The following is a 19,365-nucleotide window of genomic DNA, read 5'->3' as shown; positions in this document are numbered from 1 at the left end:
AATTACAGTAAGTGGTTCAGTGGTTAGGACAAGAACTACGACTCTCCAATAAAATAAAAAAAGGTGGGAGGTCTTGACTTCGATGCTCCGAGTTGGTAAGTCCACTTAACTGTGACCACGAGTAGGCTGAAATTCCCCACAGCCTCCTCGGACCCAGAATGGATGGATAACTGTGGTGTCTCCTTTTAGAAAAAAATGGTTGAGCCCACAACAAATACATAGAAATAAAAAATCCTTGCAGCTCTGTTGGTGCCACAGCTGCAATTGATCGTGGCCCCCCCCCCCACAAGCACCAGAGATCACGCCAGCAAGAGCCCTAGAATTGAGAAAGAAAAGGGCCGCATCATCCTGAAAAGGACAACCACAACGACTACCGCCACAAAACCAAGGAAGCAAGGGAGAAGAAAGACTCCACAAGCAACATTGCCGGCAAGGGCAAACACTAGGAAGGACCAACAAGGGCCAACAAAGGTGGTGATGCGAACATCCGAGCCAAAACCCTATTCACTCTCCTATAGATCCGTGACAAATCGCGGTGAACACCGACGGTTTAGTCATGCATACATATAAGCTTTTAACGTAAAATATGGTTTGCCTCTTGAAAGTTATATTCAACTGTTAGAAGCACTGCAACTTTCAATTGTTGTTTGGCTTCCAACTTCATACGTGAAAGGCTCGAACCAGACTTGGATTATAGTATTATACCTTGAACCCGCGGACATGATAGGCCTCTTCTACTTCTATAAATAGAGTAGTCTACTGTAAAATTCATTTGTTATGTGAGTGAGTTTCTGCATATTCCGGTTCAAGGGAGCGTTGTGAAATTGCAATGCTTCGTATTATGGGAGATGAGTGTCAATAACCATTAACACTAGCGTGATGCGTTATTATTTTCAAAGTCAAAGTGTCGAACACTTTCCTTAACTCGAGTTTAAGTTCATCTAATTTTTTTGACTATAATACTTACATGTAAAAAACACAATCACCATCTGACGATCATATATATAACTTATGTGATGTAAATACATGCATTTAGTACAATCACCATCTGACCATCGAGATGATAATTATATTAATTACATGTAAGAATTGTAGTCAAACCCCTAACTTGTATTGATGATCGTTTTATAATAAATAATTCGTATGATTATTTATAATTTTCCCATGTAATTTTTAAACACTTAAGTTAGAAAAGCAGCCATACCATTTATTGAGTCAAATAAATCATTTCTTTTATTAATTTTTTTTGACGAGAAAATGAAAAATTAATAAGAAACTGTAGCGAGTTCCAAACAATACCATAACGGAGTTTCATTGGTTAGATCATATATGTTATGACCTAAGAATTTTAAGAAGCTTAAGGTATGACAAAACTTTAATTGAATCGTGCAAAATATGAATAAATAAATAAATAAATTTGTCATATTTTAAAGTGTTCAAATGTTGTATGATTTGGTTAGATCACTATCGGGGATTTTCTTCAAGTTGATGGTAGTGACAAATACCAACAACTACAAGTCGACAAGGGTGGATCAGTTAGTTTCTAATGAGGAACCTAGAAAGTCAATTTCATCATCAAGTTGATGGCAATGGCACCAAAAAAAATGGTGGACGACTGAAAGTGAGTTTTAAATGACTTAGAGAAATCATTTTTATTAGTCAAGGGACTTCTAATTTTTCTGTAACTTTTTCTCTTGAAGTTGTAGGGGCGTTCAAACTCGCGTACAAGGGGAAATGCACACTACATTGAGCAGCTAGCTTAACTCGTAATTGTTTTCATTACTTTATTTTTTTTTTTTTGCGAAAGGAGCATGTTTAATCATTTTCTCTATTTTTTAGTTAAATTTTAGCCAAAATTGATAAGAAGCTATTTTAGGAGCTCTAAACAATTTCTACTCCAATCATACTCTCTAATTTAGGGAGTTGTAATACAAGTGACTTGTAGTTCAGACATAATACAAGTGTTTTCAAGATAGCTCATAGCTTGGTGCCAAATCCCAAGTTTACTTCAAATTGTCCAATCTTACCCTCTAAATTTCTTGAGCCCTAACATATTTCTCTCACAAAAATTATATTTCAATTGCGTTAGAAATGATTAAACTCTTTAATTATTTTTCTTAAATATATTTTTGTAATCTCTTTTACTAACTCAATTAACTCTTGTATGACTCGTTATTTAAAAATCAAACATATTTGAGTTCATCTTAGTAATATTTCTCCTCTCATGGTCAACAAAGCTTCCCAGCTCAAACTCGTCAAAGAAAATATATTGTTTTTATTATCCATTTAACAAACAAAAGAAAAGTGTGAGAAGGGAAAATTAATGTAGAACCTTGAATACAGAGGTAAAAACTCTAAATTTTTTGACCCATAAACCTTTTGCGATTTGAGTTCATTTAATTTTTTTTTTTTTTTTTTGGGTCGGGAAACAATTTTTTTGCCAAAATATGAATATCCCACAACTCCAAATATCTGACTAATTTTGACTCAAAAAAGTTAAAGATATTTCAGCTCATTTTTAACCTTTTTATTTGTCGGGAAACATTTTAAAAGTTGGAAGTTTGATTAGGGCTTTACTTATTGACCATAATGGTTGTTCAAGAACATTATAATGTTTCCAAAAAGTAATGAAGTGATGGTTGGAAATTGGAATCCTAATAACTTCCATGTTAGAAAATAAGAGGATTTAATATTAATGGGTTATAATTTGGGTCCAAATTCCATAATTACACACAAAAATAAATGTTTCTAATAAATAATAAGAGTAATAAAAGAAAATATTAATGAGACAACAGCGGTACAGCGCGGATGGTAATCCCCAAAATATTCGCCACCGAAACCCTAGAGACAGAGACATCTGATATGGATAACCCCTACAAACATTTTTAATTGAGTTCGAATTTGGAGCGCTTTTTCCGATAGAGGTACGTAATTGGAAGCTTTTTATAATTAAAACTCTACTCGGAATTCAGTTTTGTGCTGGCATTGATCTGGGTTAGTTTTTGGTTTTGGGTTGGATTTGCAATTTGGATGCTAATTTGATTTGGGGGTTTCCGGTTGGATTGGGGATTGGACTGGATGTTTGGTTGATTGGAAGGAAAAGTGCTTTTAGGAAGTGGGTTTTGCATAGAATGTGGTTTGTGTGCTTTTGGTTCAGAGTATTCGAGCGCATTGGTGTTTCAGATCGTAGGCAATTATATTTGGACTTGTTTAAGTGCGTGCTTTGATTTTCGGGATCCTTGTGGTTCTTTGTGTTTTGGAGATTCAGTTGGAGATATTTCAATGCATATTTGGATTTGCAGCTTCGAAGTGTAATTCATTGAGGATTTTCTGGTGATTTGGAGTATGATTTCGAGGTGGGGGCTGTGTTTTCGATGATATCTTTGCAAAAGAATTGTGGGTTTGTTGATGTGAATTTGGAAGTGTAAGAAGTTAAGTCTCTTTCTGCATAGCGTTTTTCAAGTTTCGGACTTTGGAAGAAGAATCTGGGTTTCCTGAATGAGAGGCTCTAGTCGAAGAAGAAGGAAATAAAACTTAAAGAATTTGTGGATTTGAAGGTACAATGACTGGAGGGTCATTCGGTCTACGTACAGGGAGTTATGGATCACTGCTACAACAACAACCGATACAGAATGGTCTTTCACATAATCAGCCAACACCTATTCTTACCCGCAAGTCTTCAAAGTTGCTTCTTTCCGGTTCAAGGGAGAAGGAAAGAGTTTTGCTCTTTGTCTGTAGATTCTTGGGTCGAAAGCGAGTCACAATGCTTCTTTTGGTTGTCCTTGCTCTTTTGGTTTTCGTATTCAATTCCTTCACTGTAAATAGAGGTTTGTTTTCGTGATCCCTGCTGCTCTTAAATACACAGTAATGTATTCATTTTTAAAACAGGAATTTGTAAGAGGACATGCAGAGTCCTCATATTGATTGAGTTTATAGCATTTGAAACTTTACAAGTAACCGATTGTCTGAGCTTAGTATTATTTTGACACATAATCCGAAGCTGTCTTGATATGGGGTGTTATTGGAAGTATGGAACAAACATGATTGTTGTTTACACCTTGATATATTGTAAGAAATATCACTCAATTGAGTTTACCTAGCTGTATCTATTTCTACGTAATTGGAGCTAGTATGTTTGAGCCTTGCTTGTTGACGTTGGAATGAATTCTTTGTAGATTGTTTTGATATTTTCTGTACAAATTCATCTATTGTTCTCTACAATTCTTTTAAGTAAAATAATACATTTTTTTTTATGATGGACCAGAAAGCACTAATGTCATTATGACTCAACATAGTGAAAATGTGATACCTTATCGCGAGGAGATGTCAAGTAGTTCCGTAACTTTTGAAGACATGGAAGACAGACATGACATTAAACTTCCTTCTCCCCATTCCCTTGCTCAACCATTTGCTGTTGTTCGGGGAAATGCCCCTCTTTTGCCTCACCACTGTGAAAATTTTGCATTTCCCCCTCCTCCTCCTCCAACCGATCGAAAACGCTATGGACCACGCCGTAAGTTTTTGTATTTTTCTTTATTCTTTCAGTGGTTTTTTTTTGTTACACATTCTTTCAGTGTTTTTTTTTGGTCGCCTATTCTTTCAGTAATATACCATGATATTCAATATGGTTTAAACATCTTTACATGAACTTGAGAAGTTATCACAAACGTTCTGAGGTGATACATATCCTGTTGCTGAACCATTGAATTTATTGTTCAATTTCTTTCAGCATGCCCAGTTTGCTATCTACCTGTGGAGCAGGCTATAGCTAGTATGCCAAGCTACCCCTCAGAATCACCTGTCCTACATAATTTGACATATGTTTATGATGAAAATCCTACTAGAGTTGAACCACATAGAGGTTCTGAATTTGGTGGATTTCCAACTCTAAAGCAGAGAAATGACTCTTATGATATAAAAGAATCCATGATGGTCCACTGTGGGTATGTTTACTCTCATCATTTGTTTTGCCTGGTTGCTTTTTATTAGTTAATGATTTTGTGATCCTTTTTAGTTTGTTCTTTTATCGCTGAGTGCATTCACCCTTTCTTGTGTTCTCTTGGTGCTATTCAGATTTGTGAACGCAAGCAAACCTGGTCACCGGTCTGGATTTGATGTTGATGAAGCTGACCTTATGGAGTTGGAGATGTACCATGATGTCATTGTTGCATCAGCTGTCTTTGGTAAATCTGAGCTTAAGAAATCGTGGGATGTTTGCTTGACTGTATGCATATGGTTTACTTTTTCTCATGGTTGCATCTGCATCTTTGTCAGGAAACTATGACATAATACAACAACCAAAGAACATCAGTGAGTTTTCGAGGAAAAATGTTCCATTCTACTTGTTTATTGACGAAGAGACAGAAGCTTATATGAAGAATTATAGTGTCCTGGGAGACAGTAAGAGGATAGGGTTGTGGAGAATTATTGTTGTCCGCAACGTTCCTTACAGTGATGCAAGGCGTAATGGAAAGGTCAGTTTGTTTTGATTGATTTGGTTCATCCTTTTGGCCACATCCCACAATGTAGCTTAAATCAGTTGTTATTTAAATTTTATTTTTGGTTTCAAGGATTTGCTGGTGCTCTTAAATGTTTTGTTTCTTACATACTGCATTTATTGATAGGAGATTGGTACTTTTAAGATTAGTTTATATGATTCATGGGAGTTGATAGAAGCATTGCAAAGAAACACGCATAGACAAGCATGTATGAGGATGCTGATATGCATACAGAGATTGGTATAATTTGAGCATAATTCCTAAACCAAACCGGCCTGGCCCTTTTAAAAGAAAAATATTTTTGACCGATCTGGCTGCAGCATCCAGCTCACATTCAACTTCTGGTCTTGGTTATGTTCCAAGTGCTGCTTGCTAAGTTGTAGTTGAACCTTTAACCTGTAGATGTTGGGTTTTGCAACTGGAGTTTGGTCTGTTGTCAAATTGGCACTCCTAACCTTGGTTTTGGTGTTCCCTTTATGCAGTGTATGGATTTTAGGAAAAGTTAATGTCAATCTATTTTTAATTTAATAAATAGTGGCATGCTATCCAGAATTTATTCCATCTGGATTAAAAGGGATCGGGGGAAGTTTTTAGATGTTATTGACTCTTAATGTTTTTGTGGCAGATTCCGAAGCTTCTATTGCATAGGATTTTCCCCAATGTCAGATACTCTATATGGATTGATGGAAAGCTTCGGCTTGTGGTGGATCCTTTTCAAGTCCTTGAGAGGTACACTTCTTTTCTGACTAATGCCATGTGCACCCCTGTAGTAGTATAGTTGAGAATCTGAAATTACTACCCTGCCTCATACAACTGGGTGTTTGCTTAATTATCAGTAATTTTAACAGTGATTCTTTAATTCAGCATGGACCTTATGTAACAATGTGATATTGCAACCAGTTCTTATGCTGCTGTGCAAATTCATATTCGTTTTTGAGTTTTACATAAATAAACCTTGATCTTTTAATACTTAAATAATGTTCAGGTTCTTGTGGCGTCAGAATGCAAACTTTGCAATTTCAAGGCACTATAAACGGTATGATGTGTTTGTAGAAGCTGAAGCTAACAAAGCTGCTGGAAAGTATGATAATTCCACCATTAATGAGCAGATTGACTTCTATATTAAGGAGGGTTTGCAACCTTATTCAGAGGCTAAGTTTCCAATAACGAGTGGTAGGTCATTTATTCACTTGCGGTCATATGTAAGCTTATGCATACATATGGCAGTGTATGTTTTTCTGCTTCGGTTTGCATGTAGTAGCATTATCTTTCGCTTTATTTGATCTGGAATGTGGTGCTTTGTTCTGTGACATTCTGCAGATGTTCCTGAAGGTTGTGTTATCATAAAGGAACACATTCCCATCACAAATTTATTTACCTGCAATTGGTTCAACGAAGTTGATCGTTTTACCTCCAGGGATCAGTTAAGCTTCTCCACAGTGAGGGATAGAATCATGGGAAAAGTTGATTGGAGCATTAATATGTTTTTGGACTGTGAAAGGCGGAATTTTGTAATTCAGGTAATATCTGTCGTTTGAAAAATTACCGTATTTCATTCAACATGTTTTGTTTATTTGGAATATTTTAGGTTTGTCAGGATGTTGTAGAGTCGCAGGGTTCTGTTGAGCGACTAGGTCTTTTTATTTAGTGCCACAGACGCTTGCATCTGTGTTTTGCAATCTTGGAGATTTAGATGCATTGTTGTGCTAACGGTGCTCTGTTTAGAGTCCGGGAATTACTTGGAAAACGGCTCATTTTCCAAATAGAAATTGTATGCTGTTTGAACTGTTCTTTTCATCTTCATAGCATATGAAGGTAAAAGCTTATCCTTGGAATGAAGGTACTAGTCAATGTAAATTAACTAGTGGTAACTGGTAAAGTTTACTAGGATGTCAATGTGCCGAACTATGTTATAAGGTCCTCCTGTCTCTTTTTCGTTCACTTCCTTCGAATGCATAAGCTTTACATGTTACTATATGTTCATAGTGATTGCAATGTGCAGGCATACCACAGAGAGTTACTGGAGCACATGCCTCCTCCCCCACCTCCTAGGGTTATTGTTCGTCGTCCGCCATCTTTGTCTCATGGTGCCACATCTGTAAAGACTCCAATCGGGAAGAAGATATCTCAAAAGCGTGGACGAGGAGATAAGAAGCGCCATCGTAAGGTTGCTGGTGGTAGTAGAGACAGCAAGACATCCTAATTTTTCTTTTTCTTGTTTTCCCCTTGAGAAATCTTTGACTATAGGAAAAATGTAATCTTCCTCCCCCCTTGTCACAAATTATACGTCGCGGGGTAGGAAGATTTGGTTAGATATGTGCAGGATAGGAAAGGACAGATAAAAGAAACTCAAATTTTTGTGTTGGAATTGTTGATATCATTTAAGTTTTTGTTCCTTTTTCTTCAGTAGCTGTGTATAATCTTTTGCCATGTTCCTCGTGCTTGCTCCAGAAAACTAGTGCCAGATAAATATTGTATGACGTCCCATTTCAGAATCCTTTTTCAACGCGTTACGGTTTGTCATACCAACGTTGATTGTGTTCATTTTATCGTATTAACACAAAACGATTAATCGTTTATCGTCTGAGCTCTTAATGTGAAAGGCTGGGAAAGCTAAAATATACAAGGAAAGAGAATTGTGCAGAGAAAATGGAGGTTTTAGATGCACTTGCCGTTGAAGGTGGGAGAGGAGATGCGAGGAGGTTTGCTTTTACAAGATGGAAGGAGAGGAGCTGTAATCATGTGATCCCAAACTCTGGCCATCACTTGGCCATGCATTGGCAAATGTGCCTGATGAGTTTGAGGGATTAAGCAACACGTCAAGAGTGACAATTTCCAAACATGACATGTTACACGATTTACAATTCGCACGAATATAAAATTATAAAACACGTGAATAGGATTAAACAATAAAATTTCTCTATTTTTTTAAGAGTAGTATGGGCTGTTGTATTGTTAAATTATTGTTTTTATATATTTTGTTTACTAATCAACCTATGAATTGACACGAACATAACATAAATATAAATAAGTTAAGTCGATGCATTCCATCCCTAATAATAAGCCAATGTCCAAAGATAAGCCTTTTGAATAAAAAAGAATGGCCACTTCCACTTCCACTTCCACTTCCACAGCTGTAGCCTGCAAGTGAGGTGGTGGTCTCATTTGATGGTGATTTCTTCTATGTTATGTATATCATAATGCATTAAGATATGGTAAAGTTGCTGTCATTGAGTTGGTATAGGAGCGAACAAAGCAGGGCAGCTTACTTGGACATGGATTTACAACCATCCATCTAAAAGCCTTTGCCTTTGGGTGCAGAAGATTTGTACTTGTTTTTTGGTTTTATATGCAGATGCAGAAGATCCTGTCAGCACCAGCTCACAATGTGAAGTGGGTCTCCAAATTCTAAGTGGAAAAGTTGGGAAGATTCACAACTTGAAGTGGAAGTCCCTTCAAAGTCCTACTTATAGAGATTTTGCTATTAATGAACAAAGTAGCATATGGTCATGTAATATTCAATTTACTGAGTAAGTAATCATTCTTTTCTTCCGAAGATTTTAAATTTGACGAATCAGAATTTAAAAAAAGACGTGAGAAAATATTTTTTTGAATATAGTTGTCCATGTAATAAATTTAGCCTAAAGTAAATTAGAAAAATAATGTAGAACCCAATGGTTCAATGACCCCACAAAATTTTCAATTGCTTTGCAGAACAAGGAATCAAAGACAAATGTTTAAATGTATAGTCTTTTCCATTTATAGCATCTTTAAATATCTACAGCTAATCAAATCAATTAAAATAAAATAAAAATTCATCTCAAATAGAAAAATCCCTCCACTGACAGTCAACTATTCAGCATGTTGTTGTTGCTGGAAATATCTCAATCGAGATTCATTCCTCCTTCCTCTCTCCCCTTTATCAAAACTGTAAAACAACACCACCCCACCTCCCCCCCCCCCCCCCCCCCCCCCTTTCTTTCCCTCTCTTCCTTTTTTTTTTCCTTCTTCTTCCAATTTCATTTCCTATCAGAGCCCCAAGGATTTGATTCATGTGGAAAACATTGATAAATAAAGTTAGGGTTTTGTTGGGGTTTTCCTTGTTTTGAGGTTTGATTCTTTATTTCAAACCTTAAAATCTTGAAATCTTGGTCTGTTGGTCTCTCTGGCATCTGGGTTTCTTGAGTTTTTTTTAGTGGAAGCTAAGTAAGGTTGGCTTCTGATTGGTTTACTTGCTCTGGTTTCTGGGATTTGTATGGTGAGACTTTAGGGTTTAGGGTTTTTGATATATATGTGATCTTTTCAGTGTTTTTTATTGAGCAAATTGTGGTTGAATATAATGGAGTTTCGTTTTGTTCTATGATACAAGCGATATGCTAAACTGCGGACAAGGGGATTCAAACTCGTTACATAAGAGAGCACGTCTTATCTTGCTAATGTGACCACGCTCACGTCTCGAAGTTTATCTGCGTAGAGAAGAAAGACTAGGGTTTTACCTGGGGTTTTGAGCTATGGGGTTATCTGGGTTTTTCCTAATATGTATGCTCCACTCTGTTGTTGCTTTGATTTGTGGAGCTTTGATGATGTTTTACTCTTATGAATTCTCTGTGTTCATCCATGGCCATGATACAGCAAGGAAGCTCCAAGGATCAACGCCTCACGACCGGCTTTTGATACGAACCGCGGATTCCTTCTCCGGTCTGCTTCTATTTGCTGTTGGATTCCTTCTTTTCATGGTTGCCTTTGTCAAGGACAAGAAGTTCCAGAGCTTCTTTGCCAAGGGTTGTGTGTTGCTTCACATTTCTATGGCCATTTGGAGAGTTTACTTTGAAAAGGACCTGCAAGACCTAGCCGGAGACTGGCCAAAACAGGTCGCCGGCGACATCACATTGGCGCTTTCGTGGGCGTTACTTCTTGTGTACTCGTGGAGGGAGAAGTATGATTAGCAAAGAACTGCGGTCGCTCTGCTTCAAAATTCTGTTACTCTCTGAAGTATCTTCGGAGTTGCACATTATTCATTTGTCGGAATGGAATTGTGGTTTTGGTTCCTCGGCTTCTTGGTCATATGAAGTTGGAAATTGGAACCGTTTTGTCTAACAATGTTGAATTCTGGTAACTCCAAGAATTGCAGATAGAGAAAAATAAAGATTAGATTTCACACTTCTGGTTAATTTAAAGGTTGTTTGGATCTTGTTAATCTTGAACATGTTCTACAAACTCCCTTTCATTTGCAATTTTGCACATTCAGTTGTGCCCCTCTTGTAAATTTCCTCACATTATAGAACGAATAAAATGATGAGAAATGCATTTACTTATACCTTTCACTTGATTTTGCGACAACGAGTGATCAATTAAAGTAATTCTTGTCTACATTTTTTTAAATTCGTAACATGGTTTTGGCACTCTGTGCTACAATTTTACTTTGACATGGTTTTGGCAGTTTGTGCTACAATTTTATATTGACGTCAGGTTAATTTGTCTGATAAAAAAGAAAAGAAAAAAAGAGTAAATTTGATAAAAGCTATAAAAAAAAAAAATTTTAAAAATTAAAAAGGAAAAGAAATGAAAGTTTTCAGCATATTTTTTGTGGGCCCACAGAGCCCAAGACAAGGGTCAACTCATACACGGCCCAGTTTTAGCCTTGAAATTTTGAGCGGCCACTTTCGTCTTCAGAGAACAAACACCTTTTCTCTGCTCCCACTTTCTGCCTTCCAGAAAACGCAAAGCTTCTTCCTTTCAGCTTCTCCTCCTCCTCCTTCCTTTTCAGCGGTAAGTAATTCCTTCCTTCGCTCATACATTTCTGTCACCAATTTCGTTACCCTTCTGAGACATATTTGCTTTTCCATCCAATGAATTATGGATGTAAAGTTCCAAAATCTCTGTGGTTATGGCTGTGTTGTTGTTTGATTAGATGGGTTGCTTTACTTTTCATCTGGCTTTTCTGCTTTGCCTTTGTATTTAATATTTATAGTTTCTGTCGCTTTTGGTGAATATGTAGTATTTATGCTGGAGTTTGCTTGTAGTAACAAAGTGCCCACCATATGTTTGAAGAAATGCCCGAGTGGGTGTTGGATAAAGGACGTGTCTTGAATCTTGATTGAAATCCTGAACTATGGTGAAAAAGTTTATTTCTTCATCTCGGTTTTTTGTTTTGGGATCCTGTGGATTTGTGCCCGTTTGGAGAAGTAGGGTTTAGGGTTTTTGCTTTTCGGGTGGTTTCCTCTCTTTTACATGAGCTAGTGTCTAGTGATTAGGCTAATCAGTGATTAACGTATTTTAGGGGGTGTTTTTCTATAAATTACGATGCCATATCTCTCTCTTCCATTCAATCTGTTTAGGTCTGATATGGTGTATACCATCCTTTATGAACACATGTTTAGCATCGAGGCTTCTCTGAGTCGAAGCTGATGTTCTTTGTTTTCTTTCTTGTTTTTTAATAGCATATTTCTGTTAGGTCTTCAAGAACTTTGAGAAATGGGTGGACTGCCGGCAGAAAATACTTCCTCTGCTTTGGTTTTGCAAAGGTCACAGCCTAATCAAGGATCAGCAGTCACTACTCCTTCCCTGGACACAAAGCCGAAGAAGAAGATCTGCTGTGCTTGCCCGGATACTAAGAAGCTGCGAGATGAATGCATTGTGGAACATGGTCAAGATGCTTGCACAAAATGGATCGATGCTCATCTCAAGTGCCTTCGTGCAGAGGGCTTCAATGTTTGAAATTTCCGGATGGTTAAGATAATAAATTGAAGGCTATGCTCAACAGTTTTGAAAGGAAACCATTTACTTTAGGTTTAGACATACAACATGGTAATATTTGAACGTTGGTGAATAATACAAGGAAGAAGAGCTTCTGTAGTTCTGTCTACTGTTAGATGCAACCATATTTGACTTGTATTTACGTAAATTTTACTGAGACTTACACCCTTCAAACGTTATAAAGTTGCAACATGTGAGCTTAATATATGCTATTGTCTTGGCTAATTGTAAGGCTCGCTTGAATTAGTTTATCATTCAAATATTCGTAAATTCCTTGATGAACTAGTGCCTTGCTAATCTCTTATTCACGAGGACTTGCATAAATAAACATACACGCCTAGTTGGTGTTGTCTCAAACGAATCATGCGATGTCATGTGGCTATGTGTTTCATGTAAATCCCTTTCCCTAGTCACACCACCCGTACAGTGAAATGGGATTTCTAATTCTGCGGTTTTTGCCATTCGTTTTGGTGGCTCAAAGGAAGAGCAAAAGGATTCAAAACATCTTCAAATGCTAAATAAAATGATTGCGCATTCTAATCATCTCCCATTTAATACCAATCCCAAGATCAAACCATTTAATACCAATCCCAAGATCAAAAGGGTTTCAAATAAGAACATATTGGACATATCCGTCATATTTTATTTCATTTTTATATAACAGTGTTAGTGGAAGGATAATCGAACATCAAACCTCAAATGAAAGGGTAAATTAAACTACTTGAGCTATAAGTCCATCGTTATCCATAATATTGTATGCAAGAATACATCTATTACATTCCTATCTGCAATTCCTTGATTAATTGCAGCTATGATGTGAAGCAAAATTATGGTTAGGGAGAAAATAAAATGGAATTAATAGAGCCAAAGCATGTATTCTAATAATATCATTTCATAACATCACAAGGCCACTAACATGGCGATTACATGACACAATCAGAGAAACATAAACATATGAGTGACAGGTTTTCACAGACACTACATGTCACTCAACAGACGCAAATACTATAAACAAACCAAAGACAAAGCCACAACGTTGTTTTCCCACAAACACTTTATTCGTTTACATCTTTAATTTGTTTGTATGGGTTTAGTGACCACAGGTGCAGTTCACACATAAGCAGACTGTGCCACACTTGCACTTTCCGTCGTTCTCGGCGGCAGGAGCATCCACGACGACGGTGTCCATGGAGCTGCAAAATTAATCAAAACTCCCCACAATTAGTCTTAAGGAAACGAAGAGAAGAAAAGTTAATTCTTAGAATGTATTGAAGTTTATGACAAAAGTACCGGTTCTCAGTCTCAACGATCACCAAGTCGTAGCTGTTTCGCTTCTTCCTGCGATTTAAAAAATTGGCATGTTAAAGCTTTGAAGGCATGTATGCACCAACTAGATCGAAAAAAATGAATCTGAAACAGGAGATCTTCAACGTCAAGAAGAGAAATACCACATACTAGAGCTAAATCATTTCAGTTAAGCCCTCCATCAGTTATTTAATTCGCATTAAACAAGTAAATACCCTATATAATCTTGTTATTAAGCGAGTAAACTACTAGTTGGTAACCCTAGTCGAAAACAATTATCAAACCCTTCCTATTGGAGAAAGATTTAGGGGTCACCGAGGATATATCACCATATTCCTATAGCACATATCCCGTATCTTGATTTGATTAGCACTATAGCTAGGGTTTAGTCTTCAGTGATACATCCATGGTGCCATACCTCTATATACAGAAGAAAGACTTTCATAACACAAATACACCGTCATCATAATATCTCATGCTAATCACGACAACAGTAGATTCATGTCATGAAAGTTGCTCTCTTATATACAGAGCAAGCTGAGTTCAAGCAGTACTAGCTATGAGCAAGATTTAGCCATGCAAGATTTACAGATCCATAACTAAACTGATAAAGAAGCATTACGTGCACTGGGAGCTGTCAGCACAGTCGCAGTTGTCGCACTTGCCCGACATGTTGCAGATGAACTTAGAACTTGGAACTGAAGTGTGTTTTAGGGTTTTGCTTGCTGTATCTCCAATCTGCACTATCGTCCTGAATTTATAGATGCACGGAGAGGGCAGGAGCAAGGGTGCTAGTTGCTGGGAGGTGGGGCCTACAGTGGACAGTAAGGTGTAGGTGGGGGCCTCGAGGCATGAGGGAAGCACACGTCTCCCGAGAAACGTCCAAAGGAATCTTGATAATGGAGGGCTTGGTCTGCTATCCTCCTCTCGTGTCAACTTCAGTTCTCTTTTTCACAAGATGACCAAATCACTTCGTGCACACATATTGAGATATGAATTGAGATATGTATCTCTCTCTCACTCTCAAGTTCTTAACTCATGATTTGGGAAAAGATTATAGATTAATTGTTATCCCTAAAGCTCTTAGTTTGTAGTATAATTAATGGAGATGAGCATGCACTTTGGCCCTTATAAAAGACATATGGGAGAAACTTGCATGTAATCGAGGATATCTCTCTTTCTAAATCTCTCATAAAGTGATCAAGGATATCTCCAAAGACTCGGTTTTGTTAAACTATTTTTGAACGAGTTAAAACTTTTTTAACGTGATCAAATATCGTAGAAGCACACATGCATGCTTCTTCAGGAAATATTTTCAAGTGCTTTTTTAACAAACTTATATTATTATTTTTCAATAGCAAAGCACTTCTAGCAAATTCATAAATGATTTCAAGTGCTTCATGCATAAGTACTTAATTAGTCGCAAATGTTCAGAGTTTATTGGAGATAATAACTGGCAAGGCGAGGTCGGATATGCCCTCCTGCAGTCCATACTCCCAAAATAACCCCATCCCCCATCCTCCCCACTCCATCCCCATTCGGCATGGGTTTGGGAAATTGAATCATCTGTAATTTATTGACAAAGATTATATGCAGCAAATTGAAACCGCTTTAGGAGCACCAAAAATTTACTAGTGGATAGTGCTTCTTTTTTCTTTTCTTTTTTCAGCCTTAATGTTCATTGTGATTACTAATTAGATATAGTATAAAAATTACAGGAATATTAAAACTTAAAAGGTTGTACTACCTTATAGGCTTATACGCATGTAAAAGCACAAATTCCCACGAAGTTTTCACCATCCAAGTGTTTAGAGAACTTGTCAAATTTGGCATCGAATTCAAGAGACGAGAACATATCTGCTTAACTTGGAACAAACCAACAAAAGCTGGCCTAAAGAGAAAATAGTTGGTAATTTGCTCCTCACTTATTCGCATCGATTCTTTCTCTTGAGACCATTAATCTTTAAACAAAAGTGCTATATATTTTTGTCCTAGTTTAAATCACATATTTGTACCATCTTTCTAATAAAGATAGACCCACACATATATTGCACTAGTACAAAAAACACTTTGCGCGACGCAGGTCCTTCGTCGCGCAAAGTCAAAAACCGTCGCGCAAAACTTAGCTCAACGCACCTTCGTCGCGCACTAACCGTCGCGGCAAGGCAGTGACAGAAGGGGTTTGCGCCACGAAGATTCCCCCTACGTGGCGCAAAGTGGCTTTGCGCGACGTAGAAGGATGCGTCGCGCAAAGTGGCTTAGCGCGACGTAGGGGGATGCGTCGCGCAAAGTGGCTTCGCGCGACGTAGTAATACGTCGCTCAAAGTGTCTTTGCGCGACGCATCCTCTACGTCGCGCAAACACTTTGTGCGACGAAGATTCTACATACGTCGCGCCAACCTCTTTGCACGACGCACGCTTTTACGTTGCGCGAAGTGGCTTAGCGCGACGTAGGGGGATGCGTCGCGCAGAGTGGCTTCGCGCGACGTAGTAATACGTCGCTCAAAGTGTCTTTGAGCGACGCATCCCCTACGTCGCGCAAACACTTTGTGCGACGAAGATTCTACATACGTCGCGCCAACCTCTTTGCGCGACGCACGCTTTTACGTTGCGCGAAGTGGCTTTGCGCGACGTATGGTCGTGCGTCGCGCAAAGCCACTTTGGGTGACGTAGAGTCTTGTGTCGCGCAAAGAGGTTGGCGCGACGAAGATTCTACCTACGTCGCGCAAACCTCTTTTTTTTGTTTTGGTCAAAAAAAATATTTTTTTAATTTTTAATAAATATCTTAATTAAACTCTAAACGATAATTAATTAACCAATGAAAAGTATTTAGTTATAAATATATGAAAATATACATACAAAATGTCCAAACAAAAAAATAAGAAAAAACTACAAGTAGTCTTTTAGGTTTGATACATCAAGCTACTAGGTATCGGTAGGGCAAAGTGGCTCAGAAGTCGAAGGTGTAGGAAGATCAGGTACTGGTAGTGAGATTTGGAGGCCGGACATCTGTATGGCTCGTACAAGGTCTCTCATGTGTCCGGCATAGGCCTTCACCTGCTCGCCCTGGGCCTTAATCTGCTCGCCCTGGGCCCTCATCTGCTTGTCCCGGGCCCTCATTTGCTCACTCTGGACCGCAAGTTGACCCTTTAGGGTTGTCACTTCCTCCTTCAATGCACTGACCTCTCCTGTGTTTGATTTGGAAGAAGAGGCACCCGTCTCACGAACTCGCGCTTTTCCCATACCCCGAACAACTTTGCCAGGACGACGACCGAAGTTTTGATCCATGACATTAGTCAGGATCTGAAAACCTGCATCCTCGGGTATCGTGGCGTCCTCGATCAAGGTCTCCGGGGGAAGTTGTGATGTTGCTTCTTGGAGAACAGTAGTGCGCTGTTCCACCATAGCATCCTGTAATAATAAAGGAAAAAACATATAATGTTTAATAACATAATATAAATAATATTTGAACGATTCATACATATAAGAATAATAACAATTACATATACTTACATGAAGCTGCTTAGCTATCTCATCACCAGGTCGAACGTAAACGTCCTCGAACATGTCGATCTCTGGGAACTTAGAACCCTCCTGAAGAAACAAACATTAAGAAAATTTTATTAATAAATAATAATAAATAAATTGTATAAAATTTCAAAATTAATATACTTTTACCTGACGTCGTGCCTCAATCCTATACGAAAAGGGCTTCGAACCAGAATGGTGGAGAAGTGTCTTTGAGTCCCGAGCTATCTTGCCAGCAATAGATTTCTTCTGTTAAACACACAATATACATGTTAGTGCGATTATTTAAAATAAATTAATAAAGGAAGCTTAAAAAAATAACTAAAACAATAATAAATTATTATTAAAATATTATGTACATACCACAAATTTTGGGTCCGTAAAATGTTTGCAGAGCCACTCCCAATCCTCCGGCCGATCCTGCAGCTCGGTTGGGCAACCATGTAGGCGAGCAAACTCCGGATCATCCCATCGCTTAAAATGCGTGTGAAGATAGTTCTTCCAATGTTTGTACCGATTTGCTAAGGTATCCTCTAAGTAGGCCATGACCTCAGGGGATATGTCGTCAAGATCAAAATTGGCCTACGAATATGAAAAATAATAAAATAATAGTAAGAAATTTAATAATATTAAGATAATATATTTTGGTTTTAAATATTTGTAAACAAAATTAAAAAAATGATAAAGGCTAAAAATTAATATACTAACCGACAAGTTTTCTCGCACTAGTTTCTTCGTCTCCTCGGGAATTTCTGCCCAAGACTCCCACTGCATAGGACAATTTTGTTTAATAACAACACCACAACTACTAGCGACGCTGTTATGCTGCTGTGAGGTAGCCGCTCCACGATGTCGCGGGTCATACTCAATCTTGATCCTGGAGCCGGTCAAACGTACGCTCTGTGCCTCCTTCAACATTCGACTAGGCCCCCTGGTGTTTTTTTTAGCTGGCCAAAAATAATTAAATGGTGAAATCCCTAAGCTTAAATTTACAGAAAATTTGACATAACCTCCCCTAATAGTATAGCATTTCCCAAAACCTTAAAATAGTAATTCACAACCCCCATCACATTGTCACATTCCAGCAAATTTTCACCATCATAAAAATAATAATTTTAAAATGATAAAAGAAAAATACAACGTAGTGATCGAGAATTAGAAAAAACTACCTGGCTGGGAGGCCTCACCCTCGACTCTGGATGCCGAGGAAGTGTGATCAGAAGGCTCCAGCTCGCGGCGGCGTCGGTGAGGCCGTCGTGCACTAAGGGGTGTAGGCTCCCCAATCAATGGAGCACTCACGCCTGGAGCAGTAGATGTTGATAATGCAGGAGGCTCATTGGTCACACTCCGACGACAATTGATCAACCGCGACATCTATACACTTTTTGAACCATAAAATTATAACATTAGACACTAATCCTTTCTTGCATTTGAAACTAATCAATTAGCAGCCAAAGTAGTAAGTAAGTAGGCTACCAACATTCTTAATTTCAAAACATGAGGAAACTACTTATCCATTTTCATAGCCAACAAAAAAAAAGTGCATCAAGTACCGTACAAAAACAATTTACTTCATACAAGTCATTCAACTAGACACATGCCAACATTCTTAATTTCAAAAGCTTATTTGTTTTGCAATTAAAATGAGAATTTGATGATGTTAGAGAAAATTTAAACATTCATAGAGCAAATTCAACAGACCCCAAATCATATCCAAATCAAGAAAGCAAAATGATATCCAGATTTCTCTAAACAATCGCAACTTGTTCTTTCCAACAGACAAATTGGGTGCAGAGGCAAAATTTTCAAAGCATAGCATAGAAAAGTACCTCCTTTAGAATTAAAGAAATTTGAAAGGCAGCAGAAGTTGAGTTCAATTGTTGCCGGCTTTGGAAAAGTTAAATACAGAAAGCGCTTTCTGCAGAAGTTCGAATCCAGTCCATTGTTCAACCATGTTGCAACTGCAAAACATAGATAGGAATCCCACAGCAGATTGACATGGAAAGTTTTTTATTTTAATGTGATACAAAAGAAAGTTTAATGCTTCAAAAACAGTGAGCACAGGAAAATGCTTATAATTAAAGGGTAAGAACAATGATTATAATTAAAGGGTAAGAACAATGATTATAATGAGCAGGAGCCCTGCGTTATAATTAAAGCCTCGTGACTCTCGCTTTTGTCTAATCTAATTGTAGTTGTACCCTGCTTGTTTCTTCATAAGTATAGACATTATATAAAATGTTTTTAAGTTGTAGTGTTCGATCTTTTGGTGGGCACA

At 37.8% G+C, this 19,365-nt stretch overlaps 4 protein-coding genes across 7 annotated transcripts; 3 read left to right on the top strand and 1 right to left on the bottom strand.

The window, feature by feature from the left end:
* The first annotated feature begins 2,809 nt into the window (after positions 1–2,809).
* Positions 2,810–7,904, top strand: LOC137715851 (probable hexosyltransferase MUCI70). The gene is made up of 9 exons (XM_068455201.1): positions 2,810–3,827; positions 4,265–4,513; positions 4,730–4,943; positions 5,074–5,183; positions 5,275–5,474; positions 6,124–6,227; positions 6,484–6,671; positions 6,819–7,018; positions 7,501–7,904. Exons 1-9 carry the CDS (start codon positions 3,563–3,565, stop codon positions 7,699–7,701), a joined length of 1,731 nt encoding a protein of 576 aa, XP_068311302.1. The 5' UTR covers positions 2,810–3,562; the 3' UTR covers positions 7,702–7,904.
* Positions 7,905–9,515: 1,611 nt separating this feature from the next.
* Positions 9,516–10,809, top strand: LOC137716352 (uncharacterized). Its single transcript, XM_068455792.1, has one exon. The coding sequence runs from the start codon at positions 10,010–10,012 to the stop codon at positions 10,442–10,444; it is 435 nt and encodes a 144-aa protein (XP_068311893.1). The 5' UTR covers positions 9,516–10,009; the 3' UTR covers positions 10,445–10,809.
* Positions 10,810–11,120: 311 nt separating this feature from the next.
* LOC137715089 (cytochrome c oxidase copper chaperone 2-like) lies at positions 11,121–13,374 on the top strand. Of its 4 annotated transcripts, none has more exons than XM_068454310.1 (2): positions 11,121–11,267; positions 11,939–13,374. In XM_068454310.1, exon 2 carries the CDS (start codon positions 11,973–11,975, stop codon positions 12,213–12,215), a length of 243 nt encoding a protein of 80 aa, XP_068310411.1. In that variant the 5' UTR covers positions 11,121–11,267; positions 11,939–11,972; the 3' UTR covers positions 12,216–13,374. The 4 variants fall into 4 exon arrangements, with proteins under 4 accessions (XP_068310411.1, XP_068310415.1, XP_068310412.1 ...); XM_068454314.1 differs by having other exon boundaries at positions 11,126–11,267; positions 11,962–13,374; XM_068454311.1 differs by having other exon boundaries at positions 11,139–11,267; positions 11,953–13,374.
* Positions 13,375–16,366: 2,992 nt separating this feature from the next.
* LOC137714544 (uncharacterized) lies at positions 16,367–18,461 on the bottom strand. Its single transcript, XM_068453738.1, has 6 exons — positions 18,257–18,461; positions 17,796–18,034; positions 17,451–17,669; positions 17,238–17,336; positions 17,073–17,153; positions 16,367–16,970 (listed from the first exon to the last, which is right to left on the bottom strand). The coding sequence occupies exons 1-6, from the start codon at positions 18,459–18,461 to the stop codon at positions 16,485–16,487; spliced, it is 1,329 nt and encodes a 442-aa protein (XP_068309839.1). The 3' UTR covers positions 16,367–16,484.
* Between the last annotated feature and the right edge of the window lie 904 nt (positions 18,462–19,365).

This window comes from Pyrus communis, chromosome 14 (assembly GCF_963583255.1).
Source record: "Pyrus communis chromosome 14, drPyrComm1.1, whole genome shotgun sequence".
Classification (NCBI taxonomy): Eukaryota; Viridiplantae; Streptophyta; class Magnoliopsida; order Rosales; family Rosaceae; genus Pyrus; species Pyrus communis.
This window is presented reverse-complemented; position numbering and strand designations above follow the sequence as displayed.